Source organism: Pararge aegeria, chromosome 25 (assembly GCF_905163445.1).
Source record: "Pararge aegeria chromosome 25, ilParAegt1.1, whole genome shotgun sequence".
Classification (NCBI taxonomy): Eukaryota; Metazoa; Arthropoda; class Insecta; order Lepidoptera; family Nymphalidae; genus Pararge; species Pararge aegeria.
Genome location: NC_053204.1, coordinates 8,540,986 through 8,563,102, shown reverse-complemented (window position 1 = coordinate 8,563,102; position 22,117 = coordinate 8,540,986). Strand labels below are relative to the sequence as shown.

At 35.2% G+C, this 22,117-nt stretch overlaps 1 protein-coding gene across 1 annotated transcript in view; it reads right to left on the bottom strand.

Annotated features, from left to right (window-relative positions):
• The window catches only part of LOC120634759 (tyrosine-protein kinase-like otk), a 65,860-nt gene extending 43,946 nt beyond the window's left edge, over positions 1-21,914 (bottom strand). Inside the window, exons 1-2 of the mRNA XM_039905537.1 lie at positions 21,905-21,914; positions 17,976-18,002 (exon numbers count right to left, since the gene is read on the bottom strand). Of these exons, the coding sequence (XP_039761471.1) occupies positions 17,976-18,002; positions 21,905-21,914 (37 nt within the window). The remainder of the gene's footprint in view (positions 1-17,975; positions 18,003-21,904) is intronic.
• Between the last annotated feature and the right edge of the window lie 203 nt (positions 21,915-22,117).

Here is a 22,117-nt window from a genome sequence, read left to right as displayed (position 1 = left end):
GGAGCGATTACTTTTTGAAAAATGCGGTGAGAAAATATTTTGCAAGTGGTGTCTGAGAACACGGCGCCGCGATGGACGTTTACGTTTATTTGATTGAACAATTCAGGAGAGTCTAAGGTAATATGAATAATTTTATGCAGTGTTATGAGATCAGCCACGCGCCTAAGTTTTTCAAGCGACCGGATATACTTTTACTCTGACGACCTTCCTGGCGAAGTGGCGAGATCCCGATGAATCATCAATCATCAAAAGCCTATAACGGTTTACTTTTGGACTATAGGTCTCTCCCAACGTGGTGATTATGGGAGGGTTTTGCCCATAATCACCACGCTGGGTTGATGTTCGCAGTAGATGGTAGTAGCAGCACAGACGACGCTGCTGCACGTTCTCCGTTAAATTCAAATTCAAATTCAAAAATGTTTTATTCATGTAGACCTTATCACAGGCACTGATTAAGCGTTTATACATTTAACATGTTACACTAATGTCAGTGATGGTGCAACTGCATTCGTTAACTTAAAACTAAAGCTAGGAGGGATCCAAACGCGCCCTGGTCTAAGAAGAGCCCACAACAAACTTAGCCAATTTTTTTTGTTATCACCATCTCACAGTCGAGTTAATGTTGAGCTATGAAGTTAGAGCAATTCATACCCAAACTTTTTTTATCACACACGTAATCCTTAATATCATAATAGGTAATATTGCCTTAGTCACCTCGTACGACACCCGCGTGCCAATATGTTGGCACCACCCCATCTCTTCGATGGGGTGGTGCCAACATATTCTGTGCTGCCGTCACCACAAGGCAAATAAAATACATAAATATATACAGATAATTACTATGAATAATATACATAAATACTTATAATATAAAGATAAGCACCCAAACACTGTTAAACATTCATGTTCGTCACACAGATATTTTACAGTTGTGGGAATCGAAACCACTGCCTCGGACTGCCCACTGCGCCAATCGGCCGCCAAAGTGCGTACCAAACACAGAAATATGTTAAGAAGATAATGTGTTTTTCAAGGGGGTAATCGAGGGAATTTTCACAGACACTATATAAATATAACTGGAGACGGAAAGAAAAGGGTACTTTTTATCCAGGAATTTAACATGGACTTTGTCGCAGGCAGTCGTTAGTCTCATATTAAAAAAAAAAACCTCTAACCACTTTCGCCTTCGACGTAATATTTCGGGCACTACGTGACCAGCATGCAACGCAAGGGTAGGGGGTTCGTATACGTGGACGAGTTACCGTATTACTTATACAACGTGTTCCCGAATTACGAAATACTGTTAAAGGGCGCATAAGAATATTTCAGAAGGTAAAAATATGAAATCAAATGAAGCACATTTATTTTTCCATACAAACGAATTCCCAACATTCTAAGTGTTTACTTATGACAACCCTATTGAAAATAAAATACCGACACGCGCATAGTACTTATGCTACGCAACGCGAACATTTTACATGTGATGTTAGGGCTGTATCTGATTTCTTTCAGTAAAAACTATGGCAGTGGTTTACTCAAAAACTATTCGAGTTTCGGTTTCACAGATAAGTCTCAGAGACAGTACATTAGTACCTCTAAAGCATTTGAAGTAATATATCGGTTTTAATTTTGTATGAATGTGATATTGTCTACAATGATCCTAGAGCTGGTTACCTTGGCCATTCAAAGAGACAATGCTGCAGCTTGGACACTATGCCTCGCTGCGGTGGTTTCGAAGACATTTTAGATTTTACTAGCTGTCCCGGCGAACTTCGTACCGCGGATCTTATTTTTTTTTTGATGAATTTTAAAACTTATTATCTTATTCCGGTCTAAGATGAATCCAAAAAAATCAAATGGCTTAAAAGTTGGTCCGGCCGTTCTTGAGTTATAAATGGCGTAACTAACACAACTTTCTTTTATAGTCTAGTCGACAAGTTGAAAATGGTACAAAATAGAGATACTGCTCTTAAAATTATGTGCGATAGCCCATTGGATCCGGAATGACGTCTAGAAAAATGTGCCAAAAGCGTGTATTAGCACATAAAAAAATGCAAAAGTTATAAACAATTAGAGATGAAAAGAAAATGGCATTTAGTTTTTTGCCAATATTTAATAAACTATTAATATTTAAGAATTTTTTTTAACAACATTACTGGGATTTTTAAGTTTTTGTTTAAGTAAAAAATTGTTATAAACAAAGTATAAATATTTTTTTCTATGTCTATTTTGTACCATTTTCAACTTGTCGACTAGACTATTACATATATATATTTTCTTTAGTTTTAGTACTTGGTTTTTTTTTCATTATATTTTTCCGTAATACATTAAGCATGAATATTTGATAGGTAACAATGATCAAACAAACAAAAATGAAGCCTTACGAGGTTTATTCAATTTGAAAAATATGCGTCCCCGAACACACAGTTTCGAGAAATAGGTGAACCGCCTAATTCAGCAGCGGTCGGGAACTTCGTGATTTTTTTTCGGAACAATACTGCTTGGCGGCAGAATATCTTATATCATAGCATAGCATGCATATCTTATATCTTTAAACGAGCAATTCTTGTATATATATATAATTGGAATCTCGGAATTGGCTCCAACGATTTTCATGATATTTAGTATACAGGGGGTTTCGGGGGCGATAAATCGATCTAGCTAGGATTCATTTTTAGAAAATGTCATTTTATTTGTGATTTTCGGTAATCGGTTATTGCTGCAACGAAGTTGCGTGCAACTATTATATTATACTAGCTGACCCGTGGGTCAGCTAGTATAATATAATATTTACAATAAGCATGGCGACAGTACTTCCCCGCACGAGCTACGCCACAAGGTCAAGGTCACATTTTAGTTCGCATTGTTCCGAAATAACTTAGCTACAAATATAATAACACGTACAATATTAGGCTTAACGAAATAACCTCAATCACGCAGATACAAAAAAAACCTATAGAGATGTCAAAAAAACGTCGCCATTCGCCACATCCCGGGCGCATTATGTAAATTTCCTCTGGGACGGGTGTAATAGGGTTTTGATAACCGTAGCGTATCCACACGAATTATTGTCATGTTTGTTTTCATTATTATCTGTTTAGATAGGTGCCATTAGAGCTGCGAGGCGGGCTAACCTAATTACTATCGGGTATTGAACTTAGCATATTTTTTTTAGTACTATCTGTTACATGTTCCTAAAAAACTTCACCAGTCACTAAGCTTATGCCAGTTTTCACTAAACCTAGGAAACGTTTAAATCGAATGCCCAATGTGACTAATTACTTATGTAATTCTGATTTTATATCAACCTCATTTGTATTCAAATTTTGTAAGCCAGAAATTGCTAAATGCATTTAATTTATTCGTGTTCACAAAAAAAAAAAAATTTGGGAAAAAAATGTTTCACCAACTCTTAGATGATGACTAACGACGTTGGGCGCCATCTAAAGTTACGACACAGATTCGGGAACAGATGAAAAAATATAATTTTTTTTATAACCCATAAAAAAATATGATAGTACAAACACAAAATAACACATTTTGTGACAAGAACCATAGACAAGTTATATAAGTTGCCTAGTGAAAATAGATTGGTGAAAGATAAATATATGCCTAGGAATCTCCTTTGATTAGTCGATACTTGGGCATTATCTTGTTCGTCGTAAGTGAAAACGGGCATCAATTATCTAGAACTCACCTACACATAACTTTAAAAAGCTGTAGTCCTAAGCACGTGCAGAATACTCCGTAAATTCTTACGGATTAGTGCAGAGCCTACACATCGAGCTGAAGGTGAAACTACAAACACAAAAATGCTCAAACACAACCACGACCTTCCACACAAACATAACTTTCGATAAAAACACAGCCCTCACACATATACTCGTACAAACCAACAACCAACAAGAGGTTAATATCTTGAGCGTGCACATGACTTAAATATCTTCTTCCTCTTCTTTTGATTTATGGCTTTTCGTAGTGCCGAAACAGCACAATGAAAAAAAAGGACTTAAATATCAGCTATCAGCTGGTTCACCAAAGAGTATACAGATAATAAAAATAAAATCTCATTTTTGCTTTCATCATTGCTAACCACAGAAAATTATACTCTTAATAACCCAAATTATACATTAACAATAAGCAAATCAAGTAATAAATAGTCTATAAATTAACGAGCAATCACTATTATTATTGTTGTATTTTTTATAACCTTCTGCGCCGCTCGCAAAATAACGGACATCTGCGATTTAAAAATGAAACCTAAAAAAAAACAACCTCGAATAAACTCATCCAACCTTTCGTCAAACTATAAAAAATTCCGAACTCGCAAAAACTATCGAAAAATAGTTCGACAAACAAAAGAAACATATCCACGCTATGCATACCTTTCAAAAGTTTCAAATAGAACACGAAATACGTTCGAAAACTGTTCTAATCCCACTAACGATTCGACAGCGAACGTACAACGAAATAAAAAAAACAGCACAGTCTTATTAATTATTCGTAGCTGGATTTTCGCGACAGGCAACACAATGGCCCATCAATCCGGACAAAAAACTGGCAACACTAACATTCCGCGGACAAAGGGACGTGGAAAAAGCGCGCGAATAGTCAGCAAGCTTGAAGTCGCCATGTTGAAATTTTTGAATAAGTCCGCCATGTTTAGCGTTGTTATTAATTTCTTTTCCACTTTATTAACGCATTACGGTAATGTAACTCACTTTAGGGAGTTCGACGGAAAATATTAGAAAATTAAATTATGTAATGATATGCTTTTCCTACTTTTTTCTGTAAATAAGGATATTACTACTAAATTCAAAGATTGGAATAGATATGATTGATAATTAATTTTTGGCAGCAGGACAGTATTTTGTTTCTAGTTCTAACCTAAACTTACTTTAGATTTAGGTACTAAAAGGAATGCTAAAATCTTTCTTAGTTTCCAATAGGCATGATGACAGTAACAAAGAGACGCTAAAATATTGTATTCATTTAGTAATATATGATTCACGCATTATAAAAAACGTATTTCTAGTTAGTAAAAAACGTATTTGAAGTGAGATAAATAATCCACAAATACAGCGTGCGATCCGCCATTGCTGAATTCAAAATAATGACGTCACGACTATATTTTAAACATAATTCTGTACCGCTTGAACTTCGAAAATCTCTGCATATATTGAGTATTTTGCGATTTCAAAATATTAAGTTGCTACGTTTTTTGTTATCAATACCATAAACAATAAAACTTAGCTATGGAACCAAAACTTACTGAAGCTTAATTTGCCTATGGCGTCACGAGTGCGGCCATGACAGCGTTTGCGTAAATATAATTTGCAATTCATATTACAAAAACTTCATAATATCGACCCATTACCGGCCCACTACAGGGCACAGGTCTCTCCCACAATGAGAAAAGGGTTAAGGCCGTAGTCCACCACGCTGGCCCAGTGCGGATTGGTGGACTCTACACACCTTTGAGAACATTATGTAGAACTCTCAGGCATGCAGGTTTCATCACGATGTTATCCTTCAGCGTCGAAGCAAGTGATATTTTTTTAATTACTTAAAACGCACATAACTTCGCACATACTTTACTAGAAAAGTTAGAGATGCGCACTGGAATTCGAAATTTTCATTTAATACTTATTCACTATTTCATTTTATATTCTATTTAAAAATCATTAATATCACTTTCACATTTTATAAATATTTTCACTTGTTAAATAGAATAATTTAGAGTAAAAAGTAAAAGGTTTATTACATAAGTATTAAATAAACAAGTTTATTTAGAGATTTACAAAAAACTTTGCAATTTAAAATATTTTTTTTAAACTGTTGAATTTTTATTCACTCTACTATTCACAATTATTGATCCGTTTGAAAATATTGGAAATAAATAGTCCTAATCGATTATGATATTTGGCACTAGCTGGCGTATATCTAAGTCGGCGTTACTAGTCGCGCCTAAAGAAGTTTTACTTCAGTAAATATGAAATAAAAATAAAATAAGGTTTTCGCATAGATTCTATTCGTCCAATTATTCCGTGACAAATACAAATAACAGATAATGAATAAATTAGTGCTCGCGTTTAAAGTATTCACAGATAACATAAATTAAAAATTAATTACGCTAATTCAATTCAGTGCATCCGCCATGTTGTATTAACTGAACCGGCTAACTCCAATCGTAAATTAAATATTCAATTAGTCAAACGGTTGGCGGTAAATAAAGTTAAATAGTTAATTTTGCATTTAAATGTAAAACTACACTAAAAGCACTACGCTATTGCAGTATTATTGAAGTGGAAACTTCTTTTAGCGCCGTACGCATATTTTTAGATGATATGAAATCTTGGATATGAATTCTTGCCGGCTCTTCTCAGTCGAATCTGCCTTCCGAACCGGTGGTAGAGTCACTACAAACAGACTGACTTGACGTTTCAAAAGTGCTTCTTAATTAGGCCTACTTAAAATAAATGAATTTTGAATTTTGATTTTGAATTTGAATTTTATGTCCAATCAACGCAATTACATACTTAAAATCCAAAATTTCAAGTCAGTAGGTCATTTAGTTCGCAGCAAAGTTTCGCATTTATGACACTCGTTCGCTCACTCATGATCATCAGAATAGAACTAGTACTTCCCATAAACTGAGAGAGCTGAAATTTGGTACAGAGTTATGGTTTAATGGCCACATTTAGGGAAAATTATAAAAACTAGGATAATCGAAGATCTGGAGTACCTGGTTAGAAAACACAAGAGCCCAACCAAACTATGAGTTGTCGACATACCGCCTTTACAAACAATATTTAACTTCATTCCGCTTCATTTGATGTCAAAAATCAAAGGTCTGAAGTCTCAGCTGTAGAGATAACATGGTAATTCCCCCTTTATAATTGCTTCATAAAAAAACGACTGTCAAAACCACCACCACTTTCTACAAAAATAATTGAAATCCTAGCAAAAACATCCTGTAAAACACTAGCCAAGTTCCGATGGAGCAGCTTGTTTATCTCTAAAAAGTAATGAAATCTAGACAAAGTCGTGCCAAGTCTGAGGTTAATGATCGATTTCCTTATTATTATAGTTAATGTTGTGTGACTTGGCCATACGCGCCAAAATACGTTTTCACTTCTGTCGGCACTCCGGCTGGGTGTTTATGTATCTCGCGACAGGTTTGCGACAGGCGTCACTTTTCCATACAATAAATAAACAAAAGTGACGTTTGACAGCAGTGATTGCGTGATTTAAGATATTTCGCGTGCTAACCGTAATTGCAGTTTTGATTACAAACCGAGACCTTTAAAATAAGGATTCTAATTTTGAATCAAGAACTTCTACAGTGATTTAGCATTGGGAAAACGATGACGCGTAAAAACTGATAAGGGAAAAGGACAGTCCACTGTCCTTCCGTCTATCTGTCTGTCCGTCTGTCTGTCTGAAGTCCTAGAAATAGGGTCCGGTTTTACGATTTGGGTACGGAACCCTAAAATAAATCCTACAGTTTATATAAACGATGGACGTTGCGATTTAGCTTGAGTCAGAAACTTGCAAACAAACAAGAGATAAATAATGACCTAAATCCGAAAATATTCGAACATAAACAATTGGGAAAATACCGCATTCATCATCGTTAAAGTATCGGTTCCTAAAATCCGTTACAGATTAAAAATAAAACGTAGATATACCAAGACGGCTGGAAGCATGTTTGTTGTGGGAAACATTTTAAAATTTCAAACGATCCTTAATAGGTGATCTAAATAGAAATATTCGTCTATAAATTAAACGAGTAATAAACGACTAAGACACCGAGAGGTATCTTTGACAACCAATGTCATGAACGTTGGTTGTTAATCAAATATAATTTTAATTGTTTCTTGGAAACTATTTATTAATTAAATAACAATCCTAATCAATTTAATAGAATATCTGGCCAATATGAATGTACAGTTATCAAAAGTTTTATTATTTACCCACTTTATAAAATTACCGTGACAGAGTTTACTTACAAAGAATTACAATAAATCATTTATCGCAAATATATTCAGTAAATATTATCAAATCCTAATACTAAATTATATTATAAGTGCATTTTTTTGTTTGTATATTTGTCCTGTCTTTACGCCCCTTATCAATTCCGTGACATAAAGGTTTCCTGCGAGATTTTCTAAAACAAAAAAAAAACAACGACGAAGTCGCGGGAAGCAGCTAATAATGAACATAAAGCTTATCTATATACCTAATTATAATAAAGCTAAAATAAAGTTTAATGTTATTTCCGGAACTATTACGGCTTATTACAAATCCTGTGGAAGCAGTTACTCTCGGTCCTTTCAACTAACTCTCACTCTATGCAAAAAACCATTTTTATTGGTTGGTAATCAACCTATATAGGGTATATATATATATACAGTCAAACCTAGTTAAGCGAGAGTTCAAGGGAGCACAATCTCATTCTCGCTTATAGAGGTTTCTCACTAACCTGAGTTTCTCGCTAATGCAGGTACATGGGTAGCGTTTCTCTCTTATAGAGGTACGCAGCAATAACAAGACATATATTCATGCACTATGTAATTTTATTTTATTTAGACATTACACATTTATTTACATTTAAAAAAATCCGTCAATTTCGTTTGGGTTTCTGTTTTTGTATTTTGAATTATGAGTTAGAGAAAACTAACTCATAAATTTTGTCGAATATTGCTTCCTCGACTGTCGCTTATAGAGGTATAGATAAGTAGCAGTCTCACTTACGGAGGTCCATGAGGGAAAAACGACTCTCTCTTACAAAGGTTTCTGTTTCTCGCTAATAGAGGGAGCTTAAAATGACGGGTCCTGGCTATTTCTCTCACTTATAGAGTTTTCTCACTTATCCAGTTCTCACTTACCCAGGTTTGACTGTATATATTTATATTATTAAAGACCTGTAGCTAATCTGAATAAAAAAATAAAATGACTGAACACAACTTTTATTATTTTATTTGATTACAAGATTTAATATATCAAATAATTAAAGTAAATTCCTAAAACGTCTGTACACTCCGACCGTCCGAGCAAAAAAGAGCGATGGCATCCTGAGCCGTCGAGAATCGAGATGCTACCCGCGCGCGGCCCCCTCGTCTCGGTGGCGTGATGTTGGCCACGCCCTCTTGCTTTGCAGTAGTTTCGTAACAGTATATATATATAAGTAAGGATTAGTATGGAATCACCTTCATCAACCCGTTACAGGCCCACAGTACACGGTTATCCTCTCAGAATGAGAAGGGTTGAGGCCGTAATCTACCACGCTGGCCAAATGCGAATTGTTAGACTTCACAAGCCCTTGAAAACGTTATAGAAAACCCTCAGGCATGCAGGTTTCCTCACGATGTTTTCCTACACCGTTTAAAGCAAGTGATATTTAAATTGCTTAAAAAAAACGCACATAACTCCGAAAAGTCAGTGGTGCGTGCCGGGGCTTGAACTCGCTCTCCACGTAAGGAATGCCGAAGCCTTACCCACTACGCTTCGCTTCGTTTAGTATCAAATATGGATATTAAATTATTGTCATAGATTTTCGCAAAGTACGCCTGCATACATCCGACATTCAAGACGTCGTCGCGTCGCGTCGCGTCGTTATAATCCCAGACCGATTCAACTTAGCCTTTGCTATACCGTGTCTTCATCCCTTTTTAATCTGTCACCAATCAGCCGTGCATTAATATGCAATCGGCATTCGGAAGAATCCCCCCATAATAGGTACGTCTGGTTTGAAGCGTTTGTACACGTACCAACGTTACGAAGTCGGCTGCCGATCTGAGTTGGAGTTATTAGAACTAGAAGTATACACTTGAATTGTCCTAATGGTTTGTTTTTAAAATTTTATTATTTGCTCTTTTTGTGTTGCGTCTCCAAGAATGGAAGCCTACACCAATTTGGTCAAAAAAGGCTGAAAAAGAAAGAAGAAGCTCTTTTTGTGATGGAGACTTGGGACCGTGAACTCGAGTACTTTTTTAAGATATATATTTAAAAGGGTTATCGAGTCTACCAGGGATTCTAAAGTTGTCTGTAACCTTGGCCAAAGAATAAATGTTTTAAATGGGCAATTAATTGCCTAGGTCCGTTAAAATAGAAGTCGTTTTAGATTTAATTTAGTTATTTAGTTTTATAATTGTTTTATTTTCACATAATTAATTAATGTAGTAAGCATACCACAATTATAGAAAATATTTAAAAAAAAAAAATTGGGAGCAAATAACGCCCATAAATTAAGCAAGCGCCAACTTCCCGCCGCTTCGTATAATCCTAATTAGACGTTGTGTTAGCTTGAAGCTGTAAGTTTCTCGTAGCTGCTCGGTAAGCGCGTACAATTTTTGCAAGATTTTTTTCAGATTTGTTTTCCTTGACGAAGTGATACATGATGTAAACCTTAAGTAATTTTTTCTATCCCATCTTATAATGTTAACTTGTTTATGGTAATTATAGATGTAGGTATACAGCATGCTTTGTTAAAGGCTACCGTTTTAAAAAATATATATTTTTTAGCTTAGCAACCTTAGGGAAATAAATATGTTTTTATTTAAAGACAGAACCACAAGTGACGGTAGTACAATTGATTCCATAAGGCACTTTTATTTGTTACCTGTGGTTCTCTTTTTACATTAAAAAGCGTGTACGCGATTGAAGTAAAACTTTTATTATTATTTATTGATGAAAGTGTAAAATGTTCCTGGGACTCCGCCATTTCATTTAATATTCTATTTTAAATTCATTAATATCACTTTCACATTTTATAAATATTTTCATTTGTTAAATAGAATACTTATTTTCGTAGGTTGGAACTTGTTGGCACGTCTGTAGACGCTAATACACCTGTCTCTATCGCATCTCTATAATGCGAACGAGAGGGGTGTTCACAAAAGAGCGCTCCTGTATTCATGGATGGAGGCGACGATGCGAAGCACTAGACTAGTCGATGACGATGACACTAGTGATGTGAATATCACAGGTGATTAAGAATATATTCTGTTTTCGGTGAGCTTCTTCACTCAAGTACGGGATGAGTATCTAAGAACCTATCCAGAAGACGTAGGTGATAAAAGTAAAAATAAAAAAAAAACCCCGACAGTCTTTGTAAGAGTTATAAAAAGCCTACTCTTCAGTATTTAGTAGTAGTGCATTAGGAAAATTCCAGTAATACTAGTCGTAAGTAGAAAAAAAAAAAAATATTATAACTCGTACTGGAGATTTTCTTAATTTTGTATCATCTGCATACCCTGTGCATAACCTCTATGCACGCCACTGCGCGCTGGGCTGGCGGGTTTGGTGATCGGGGCAGTGGCGTGCACTTCATACAAGCACAAAAGCACTGCCTACTCTAAAATTTTTGTATGTCTCATAAAGGAGCAGATTTTCTCCCTTCTATTCCCTGTGGAGGTGGTGAAAAATGTATTCTAATCTACCGTCACCACAGGGCACAGCAATAGGCATCACTAGTGACAAAAATAAAGCCAGCCACTTGATGACTCCTCCGCAACACGCATTGAAATACGAAAGACACTATAAAACACTAAAATACACTACACAACACTAGATACACCGTACACTATTCACAGTGAAAATTTTCGTTGAATTAGTTTCGTGTTTTTTTTAATTAAGATAATTTTAATTATGTCTTTTAATGTAATAGAATTATTCGCGAGGTTTCAAGTGGTTCTTGACTTTTGAATGGCGTTTCAGTTTTTGTGTCTGTTTCTACCATTAACTATATTATTTTAGTTAGTAGTGCTCTTTTAGACTTATGTAGACGATGTAAGGTACTGGATAGAAGCAGGCGTTACCTCCATGATATATTATGAAAATTAAGCTTAATTTTGATATACTGCGCGAAAAGCAGGAGAATCTGTATGGTGTAATTTATAATTTCTTCAATCCTTACACTCCACACCAAATAGATCTTCGGCAATGTAAGAGTCTGTTTGGTGTGGAATTGAAGAAATTATAAATTACACCGCACAGATTCTCCTGCTTTTCGCGCAGTATAGCAAATTAAGCTTAATTTTCATAATATATCATGGATTTCCGCAAGGTGCCCAAGGTAGGTTCGCTTCGGTGGATATCCGCTGGCGGAGTTGCGGATGTGTGAGTAAGCATTCCCGTGGCTCCGTCGTCAGGAGCTAGAAATACCGTGGGGTTTCAGTCAGTAAGTCAGACATAACCTTTGCGCCTCCCTGTGCCGCGGAGGTATCCATGAGGATTTCGCCTCGAAAAAAAAAAAGGGTGGTAACTAGTCACGGCCGAAGCCCCCACAAGACCGGACCAGAGAAAAATCTGAAATTATAAATTCCTAAATTGCCCCTGTTGGGAATCGAACCCGGGATCTACTGCTTAAATTAACAGCGCTCACCGCTGCGTCAGGGAGGTCTTCAAATTCGTGCGAAACAGCTAGCTTGTAATATTTACGCGCGCGATGTAGTCCAAGTGACAACACGGTGGCATCACAAAGGCCGCGGTTCCGAGTTCGACAAACAATGATATCCGCATCCGCTACCAACATGGCGGAGCTTCCACGGTTTTCGCATTTCCATTGCGTGCGTTTTGTGTTAGAAAAAAATATATATATGGAGATTGCACGTTGCATTCATATGGCGTTCACGCAATCCATTCTGTTGGTATACAACCTAGAGGAACTTGCACACCTGCGTAGAATTTCTGCACCCCTAGTAGATATAATTACGTATTGCACGCTTCTAAACGACGCGACGCGACGGTCGGTTTCGACTATCGACACTCTTTAACATCGGAGTAAAATGGAATTTATACACCTTTCAAAGCTGTAATTCGTCCGCGCTTTGACAAGTGGAAACTATCGCCTGTAAACAAGGCAACACTGAGCAGGGCATGCAAAGAAATCGTCCTACAACACTCCACCTGCACCCTTAGTAGCCTTTAGTAGACATAAGTACTTATTCTACGCTGTTATAGACGCGACGCGACGGTCGGTTTCGATTATCGATACTCTTTAACGTCGGAGTTAAATGGAATTTATACCCCTTTCAAAGCTGCAATTCGTCCACGCTATGACATGTGGAAACTATCGTCTGTAAATACGACAACACTGAGCAGAGCATGCAAGGAACTCGTCCTGCAACATGCCGCCTGTACCTGTAGTAGATATAAGTACTTATTGTACGCTTCTAATAGACGCGACGCGACGGTCGGTTTCGATTATCGACACTCTTTAACGTCGGAGTAAAATGAAACGCGACCCGACCGTCGGTTTCGACTATCGACACTATAAGGTCGGATTAAAATTGAATTTATTCCTCCTATTAAAGCTTTAATTAGTCCGCGCTTTGACAAGTGGAAACTATCGCCTATAAACAAGGCAACACCTAGCAGGGCATAGGTACAAGGAACTCATCCTGCAACACTCCGCCTGCACCCTTAGTAGATACGAGTATATGTACTTATCGTACGCTGTTGTAGACGCGACGCGACGGTCGGTTTCGACCATCTACACTAAAAGTCGGATTAAAATGGAATTTATTCAAATATAATATATTACCATACATAATTTAAACCATACATAATTTAAACAAATATACGTAATATATCCCAATCCCTACTTAATGTTATAAATGTCAATGTAAGTTTGTTTGTTACGCAAAAACTATTTAACCGATCCTCATAAAACTTTGTACGTACACATATTCTTGGAAGTGTTAGAAGTAATATAGGATACTTTTTATCCCGATTTAAGCTCGGTTCCTTTGGGAGAGGGGATGAAAGCGTTTGACGATTTTACATCATAACTCCGACAAATTATAACCGAAAATAATTATTTAAATAATTATTTTCGGTAAATATTATTCGGTAAATATTTTCGGAAAATAATTATTTAAATAATTATTTTTGCACTTGTTGTTGTTTAATTTTGCTCAAACTTTGTGTATATCTTATGAATGTGGTTGGAGATAGAGGACAGAACTCATCAGCGGACGGCAGCAAACCCCTCATTTAAGGCTTAGCGATACTGAATAAGTAAGTAAGTAGATTTTAATACATTATTTACAAGCAATAAAAAGCAACAAAAAAAAAATTTTAATTTTAAACTTTTAATAGTGTTTTTTATTTTTCTTTTATAATTTTACTATTCTATTACTTGTCAAATCAAACTGTTTTCCTTGTGCTTTTCCAATTGTATTGTGTTGCAATAAAGATTTTCTATTCATTTCACTGTTGATAATTTTAAAAAAAAGTATATAAATAACTGATGGATTAAAAAAATCAACAATTTCAAATGCCATCACTCAAAGAGAGGTAGTAGTCCTTTATAGGAAGGGAATTACTTTTCCGGATTTCAGCAGCCAGATTATTCCAGAGCATATTGCCTTAAAGGAGAATTACCAAAGAACTTCGTTTTATTTCGTCTTGTTTTAGTTCGTCGGATTTTCATACTCGTGTCTCGAATGTCGCCTAACGCAGCAAGCAGGTACATACTAAAGACAAAGGTCGCCGCCGGTCAAAACCATAATATACATTGAACTTCAAGAAGGTGGGTACGTAATACGTTGATCTTTGTGTTTGGGTACTATGAATCACATGGCTACAGAGGACAGGTTAAAAACGAACGGTCAGTAAGTACTTTTATTATAAAATTATTGTTTTTGTATTTGAAGCATATTTTGAAGTTGTGTGTGTGTGTGTATTATTGTGAAAAAATTACGAATTGTTTTTCATTTTGTTTTAAGTATAGGCCTTGTTTTTTTTTAACTCGTGACAACCTTTTCATTCCATGTCCGAATGAAGCGTTAGTCCAAATTATGTTTATTTAGACGTGACGTCATTTGGCGTTTCACCTGTCATTGCGGATCGCTAGATTTTGCAGTTTCACTTATCTATATTACTTACTAGCCGTTTCCAGCCCGCTTCGCTGGGCGAATTGAAAAAGGAAATAAATTACATTTTATGTTTCATTTTTATTTATTTTTTTCATATTTTTATTATTCTCCTTTTTTTTATTTTTGTATGAACATAAATAGGCCCCGCGGATAGAACTGTAAGCATCGATATTGTTTAGACTTACTCAAATTCCAAATTCCATCGATTTAGCCTGTATCTTTCATCCAGGTGATTTTTCTCACTAATATTCATTGTAACTTTCAATGTGCAATCATTTCCGTGCCTTTCTTCCAAAAATTAATAATAATTGACATGAAGAAAAAAATTTGAAATGAGCATTGAAAGTTTAAGTTAAAGTCATTGCAAGTCTCATATGTGAAGTTGAAATCTGTCTAGGTTCAAGTGCGACGAATTTTCTGTTAACTAAAATTTTCTCCGTGACATCAATTTTTTATAGAAAATTAATTGCGCATGTTTTTTATGAATTCTATTGGAATAAGTAACTAAATTTCTTTTCCACATCTCATGTGCTTGGAAAATGCATTCATTTTAATCTGTTACATTTCCGCGATCCCGCAATAAAAGAATTCGTCGGTTATGTAGTCTGCAAAAGTAAAATGAATGTAAAATTCTTAGTCCGTTGATTGGATAGGTACATGTAAAGTTAAGTTTTTGAAACCTCTCAATGACTTTTTCTCCGCTGCCAAAAAGACGATTGTTGTAAGGAAATACACGAATATCCCTATATACACGAAGATCCCCACCAAATTTGGAGTCTGTAGAAGTTACAGGTTAGAAATAAAAATTTTAGATTTTAACACCCACCCCCGCAATTCCTGTCGGAAGTAGACTTTATTGAAATCCATTTTGAGATGTTCTTTATGTGAATAATAAAAGATTCCCACCATATTTAGAATTTTTAGAAGCTATATTTCGAAATTGAAATTTTTTATTGTTAACACCCACCCCCGCGAACCTTATTGGAGGTGATTCATTGTAAAATCCGCTCGAAAATCATTTTTATATTACATATAGAACACTCTCACTAAATTTGGAGTCTATAGGAGGTATCGCTTGGAAATTTTCATTGTCAACGCCCCCGCAATCTTCTTTGGGGTGGGATATCGTAAAATTTGTTCATAAATCATTTTTACATCACTTTTAGAAAATTCCTACAAAATTTGGAGCTTGTAGGAGCTTTAGCTGGAAAATTAAAAATATTAATTGTTAATACCCACCCCCGCAACCCCCTGTGGGTGAGCTATCGTAAAATTCGTTCATAGCCTATTTCTACACCTCTTACAGAAGATTCCTACCAAATTTGAAGTCTATAGAAGCTATAGTTTAAAAACGGGAATTGTTCATTGTTAACGCCTTGGGGAATGAATTTCTTAAAATCTATTCATAGCTGACCTCTACATAGCAAAAGTAATATTCCTACCAAGTTTCACGTTTCTAAGTCTTATGGTTCCCGAGATTTCGTGGTGAGTGACTATATAGATGGGAATTCTTCGATTATCATCGCAATTTTTAACTTTTTATCGGGCTTTTTTAAAATTTTCTTACATACAAAACTTTCTCCTGACAATTCTGAAGATAAAAAAAAAGCCCAATTGGTCCAGCCGTTCTCCACTACCGTGAGAAGATTCTTAGCTGAATGTAAAAGAACATTATCCGTTCAGTAAACTCCGTTGAAATCGATGAAAACAAAAGAATCAAGAGAAAACGTTTTTATTAGCGGGATAAATGTTCATAAAAGTAAAACAGCAATAAAAAAATGAAGGAACGTTAGAATTCGAAAAATAAATAGCCATAAACCATCTAGGAAAAATTTCGCATCGAATGGTGGTAGTTTCATGTCGATACGATCAGTGGTTTAAGCGTGATTGAGCCTCAAAGGAACACCATTTTCATTATATATATATAGATAATAAAAGTGTAGTTCTTATTTTAATAATGTGGATTGACTTAGGATAGTATTATTATAGTAAGTAGGAATTAGTGTACGATCATATATATTTTTTGCATGCCATCTAAGGCGGATTGTTTGTCCCTATATTTTGTGTACCTACCAACAATGTAATACCAATCTACATATAAACGATTTGATTTGATTTGTAACTGGAAGATTTCTGTACATTTAATATATTTTGAAAATTTTGACATGGGGTTGCTTTATAGTCGATTACTGAGTCGGAAAAAGATTTTTATTTAAATTTTGTCTGTCTGTCTGTCCGGGCATCACGTAAAAACTACTGAACGGATTTAAATAAAATTTGGCATAGTGGTAGCTCATATTCCAGGTCAACATATGGAATACTTTTATCCCGATAAACACTAAGTTTCCTCCGGGGAATAGATTTTTTTTTGCATTGTTGTGTTGAAGTCTATGCTAGCCGGTAATAAATACCAATCTCACTTAGATTATAAATACAAATAATGTCATTAGATACATACAATATTTTAGCGATTGTTCGTTAATGTCATTATGACTATTCATAAGTAATAAACATAGACCGTTCAGTTTCGTGATTTAAACTACTTTTGTCTTCATGCAGTGCATTGACTTCTAGCCACATTTTACTGACTATAATGCCAAATAAGGAGCATTAAGGTGGCTAGGCTTTGAATTGTCTTATTTACATATTTATTGAAAATTGGACGACCCGGCGAGCTTAGTTTCAACCAATGAACGTCATCTTTTGGCAGTGGCGTGCACTTCATACATGGACAAAAGCACTGCCTACCCAAATTATTTTATATAGCTCGTATTGGAGGGGATTTTTTTCCATTTTATGCTATGTATCTGCTTTATGCATACCCTGGCCGAAGACCCTTTGCACGCCACTGTCCGTTAAACACATTCGTGCTTGGAACTTTAAGCCCTCGATCGCCAGTGGTTTGCACTTCATACATGTACAAAAGCACTGTATACTCTGTGATTTTTATTCGCATTATTGTGAGACACACGCACGGCATCTTTTTTTTATACTTCTTATAAGAATAAGAAAAGAAGAATAAGAAAATTAAATGAAGAAATATGAAGACAATCGACAAAAGGAAGAAAGAAAAAAAAATATACTACTTACCATCTAATCCCACTGTCAGTTGAAGCCCTGTAAAAGAAAAAAAAAACATTATTTACGATTCGAATAGATGAAATCTCCCTATGTAAAAAAAACTGTTCACATAACTTAAAAACATTAGTTTTTCTTTTTTTTTTAGTAACCAGCTTTTATAATAATAAAAATAATCATTTAATTCAGACGTTTCCATCCATAGATTGTTAGTATATTAGTTACAATTTTTCCTTAAACACTAAGTTAGTATTGATTAGTTTAAATAATAAAAATAAATAAAAATGAATGAAATTTATAATCTGAATTAAGTTAAGAACAAACGCGTTGGTAAATTCAAAGTGAAAATTGTTCAAAGAAAACGGTGACTAAACTACATATATAAAAATTAATTTTATATAGTTTAGCCCTTGTTATTGATATTTCCTCCAAGTGTAGGTATAAAAAAACTACACTACACTATAAAAATTATAAAATTATAAAAACGTAATGAGTCATCTCTTGCTTCAAAATGTACAATCTTAATATATATAAATCTCCTGTCACGATGTTTGTCCGCGATGGACTCCTAAACTACTGAACCGATTTAAAATTAAATTGGCTCACCGTGAGCGGTCTGGTCCAACTTAAGAGATAGGATAGCTTAGATCTTTAATTATAGTCACAATTTTATTTTATTGCAAATTATTTGTCTATAATTAATTGGCAGTCACATGTTATATATATATATACTACTATACTAATTTAAAGCTTAGCGATACTGAATACTTTAAAAACAAAATCAAACGCAGACGAAGTCGCGGGCAACAGCTAGTTGTAATATATAGACCTTTTTTCTAATTCAAAAATGTTTTATTCATGTACCTTATTACAGGCACTTATGAAGCGTTTATACATTAAACATGCTACACTAATGTTAGTGAAGTAGATCGAAACTACAATGTTTCCATAATAATGATGGCACTACATTCGCTATAAGACTGATATAAATGCATATACCAATTTCGGGATCGGCGGCCGTAGCTTAGTAGACAAAGCGCTTAAGCCACGATTGCTAGGAGTCGAATAAAGTCGGTTCCGAAAATGTATAAATAGCATTTTAAAAAAAGTTTGGAAAATCCAAAAGTGCACGCCTCATAATCTCATTTTTTTCACAATAAAATTGTTTTTTTTTTAACTGAAACTTTCAATGCTCATTACAAATTTTTTTTTTCATATTAATTATTATTCATTTTTTGTAAACAAGACACGGGAATGTCATAATGATTGCACATTGAAAGTTACAATTAATATTAGCTAGAATAATTACATGGAAATATTAGCTAGAAAAAATTTAACGACAGTGAATTGAACGCTCATATTAACTAAGAAATTATGTCGTGTGTTACTTTAGATAATTAAAAAAAAATTATTCCGATACGATCATTTTTTCGACCAATTTTGATGCCACATACACCCGTCCATACACGGACGTCCAGAAAAGATTATGTTTAATGTTATTATTTACTATGTTAAACAAAAAAATTGTTATTGAAATGTATTTTATGTGCCTGACAAATTATTTGACTTGAGTGTACTCAAATTAACCTGTAAGTGCAATATAAATAACAAAAAATCAATTTCAGTTTCGAGAAAACTGCTTTTTTTGAAATGTCGAGAGTAGAGCACAACCTCAACGCTTCGCTTATGAGGCGTGCAATTGATAATTTCCTCCAAGTGTACGTACAACACTTTTAAAATTATATAAAATCATTTAGCTATATTACTTTTCATTATATAAGAGAATGGGAGAAGCCGTGCTTAAAAGTTAGTGATATAATAAAAATGCACTATCATCTCCCTCCCTACCCCTACAGCGAAGTGTTTAATATAATGAAAAGCTGTCAACATTAACAATATTGTGTTTTTTACGTCACAGGCCCTTTTGATCCGCTTTATCAAATGAAGTGAAACAACGAGATAAAAGCATATCCGCTGATGAGTTGTATGCTCACGCTTTACACCGTAGGGATATGTGTCGTCCAAAAATTAATAAAACATACATTTATGCGTTTTACGTGTTGGCTCTGTGCATCATCCTAATAAGATAATGCCCTAACGACGGACAAGACAATGCTTAAGTAAGTAACGCTTTCTAGAGTCGCTTTTTCTAGGCAGTGGCGTGCACTTCATATATGCACATAAGCACTGCCTACACTGAATTTTTTTATGTCTCATAAAGGAGACGGATTCATCCATTTCATGTCATATTCCTTCTTTATGCATACCCCGGCCAAGAAACTCGTGCACGCCACTGTTTCTAGGCAACTCATAATATAACCTAACTTGTCTATGGTTCTTGCCATAAGGTGTGTAGGTTTGTATTATCATATTTTTAATGGACTTAATTGGGTTGGTAAAAAAATAATAAAACATACATTTGCATGCGTTTTACGTGTTGGCTCTGTGCATAATCCAAATAAGCTAATGCACTAATGACGGACTAGACAAAACTTAAGTAACGCTTCCTAGATGATTCCTAGGCATACATTTACCTATCACCAATCGATTTTCGCTAGGCAACTCATAATATAACCTAACTTGTCTATGGTTCTTGTCACAAGGTGTGTTTGTATTATCATATTATTTTTTTGTATGGATTAAATTTAATTAAAAAAACCGAATTTATATTTCATCCGTCAAATATCCGTTTAGGAGTTCCCTAAACCGCGCACTAGAATCGAAATTGCGCAATCTGCTCAGAAGTAACGCATCCGAATTCGTATTCCTAATCCAAATTCAAATCGATTGATGGATTTAAAACCGCGATTGTACAATACAGATACAGCCAAATCGGTCAAACTTATACCCATCTTTTTGCGTCGGGGTTTTAAAATAAATGGCATTAAGAATCTTTGAAATAATGCAGAAACCGGCTCGCATTTTATACCGATTGTTTCGAAAAATTCCACGGAGCTAAGTTCCACTTTAGAAAAAAGATTGCAGCTTTTCAATTCGGTTTTGTTTTGAACTTTTTACTCCATACAACGATTGCCATGTGGCGTAGAGCTGACACTGCCTAGGAGAATGGAGCTGATTAAAAATAGTGCCTTAAATAGTGCTTGAAATAGATTTCGACAAAAGCTACTTCCATACAAAATGATTTAAGAACGATATATCAACCCGCTCTTTAGTTTCTGGCACGTGAGTAAGGAAGAAATTTTCAAAGAGCGCACGCCAACACCGCTGCAAAAGTGATTTCGAAGCCTCGTATCCTCGTAGCCTTGCATCGTACAAGAGAGCTAATAAAGACTGTTTATCGCATAGTTTCTAAGGGGATGGATAATTATGTTGGAAAAATATTTGTTACTTTTATTTTGAACAATAAATTAAAAAAAAAAAAATCTGTTACTCTACCGAGTGTGCCAGTACTTTAAGATCGTTGATGCAACCAACTCAAACCAGTCTAACATTTTAGTATTAGTTTGAATTAAATATTGTTAGGTGTACGATGTCTTTTCCTGTCCGCCGATATCCGATCCGCGGGCTGCTGCTGCTAGAGAAACATGCCATGGATCCACATTCACAATTCATACAATTTATGTAACGAATAATATACATATCCAGTAATCAGTATTCAATCATTTACAATCTTAAATACAGTCTACTTTATACATTACACACGCTTTTAGCAAAAAAAACTAACTAGAGAAATTAAGTAAGAAAGAAAATGGATATTTTATGAGCTTTCTTTGTCTTCATAAAAATATTTCAAGTTAACATCCACACACACTTAAAACTGTTCACGCCCAAATGGGCCGGTACATTTGAATGTGATTTTTTTATCAGAAAGCGTCTCCCTCTTGGAGCAATGGCTCTTTGACTCCACACAACGAATACCATGTGACATCCGCAACTGCGGGGCATCTCATAACGAGGGGCTTCGGCGTTGAATCCGGTACCCTGCCCCATATCGCATTCACGTTTTGTTTTACAATAAAAGCCTCATTTTTATGCTGAATAGGCATTGACTGTTGATAGAAACAGCTTATAATAGCTCATCAGCCTCAGTATCTGAGCGCCTAGTGTGATATTTTCTACCTATTCGATAGCGTGAACGTTTTGAGTGGTCACAGCCCTTCTTTATCCTCGGTTTGGATGTCTTACGATGCGAC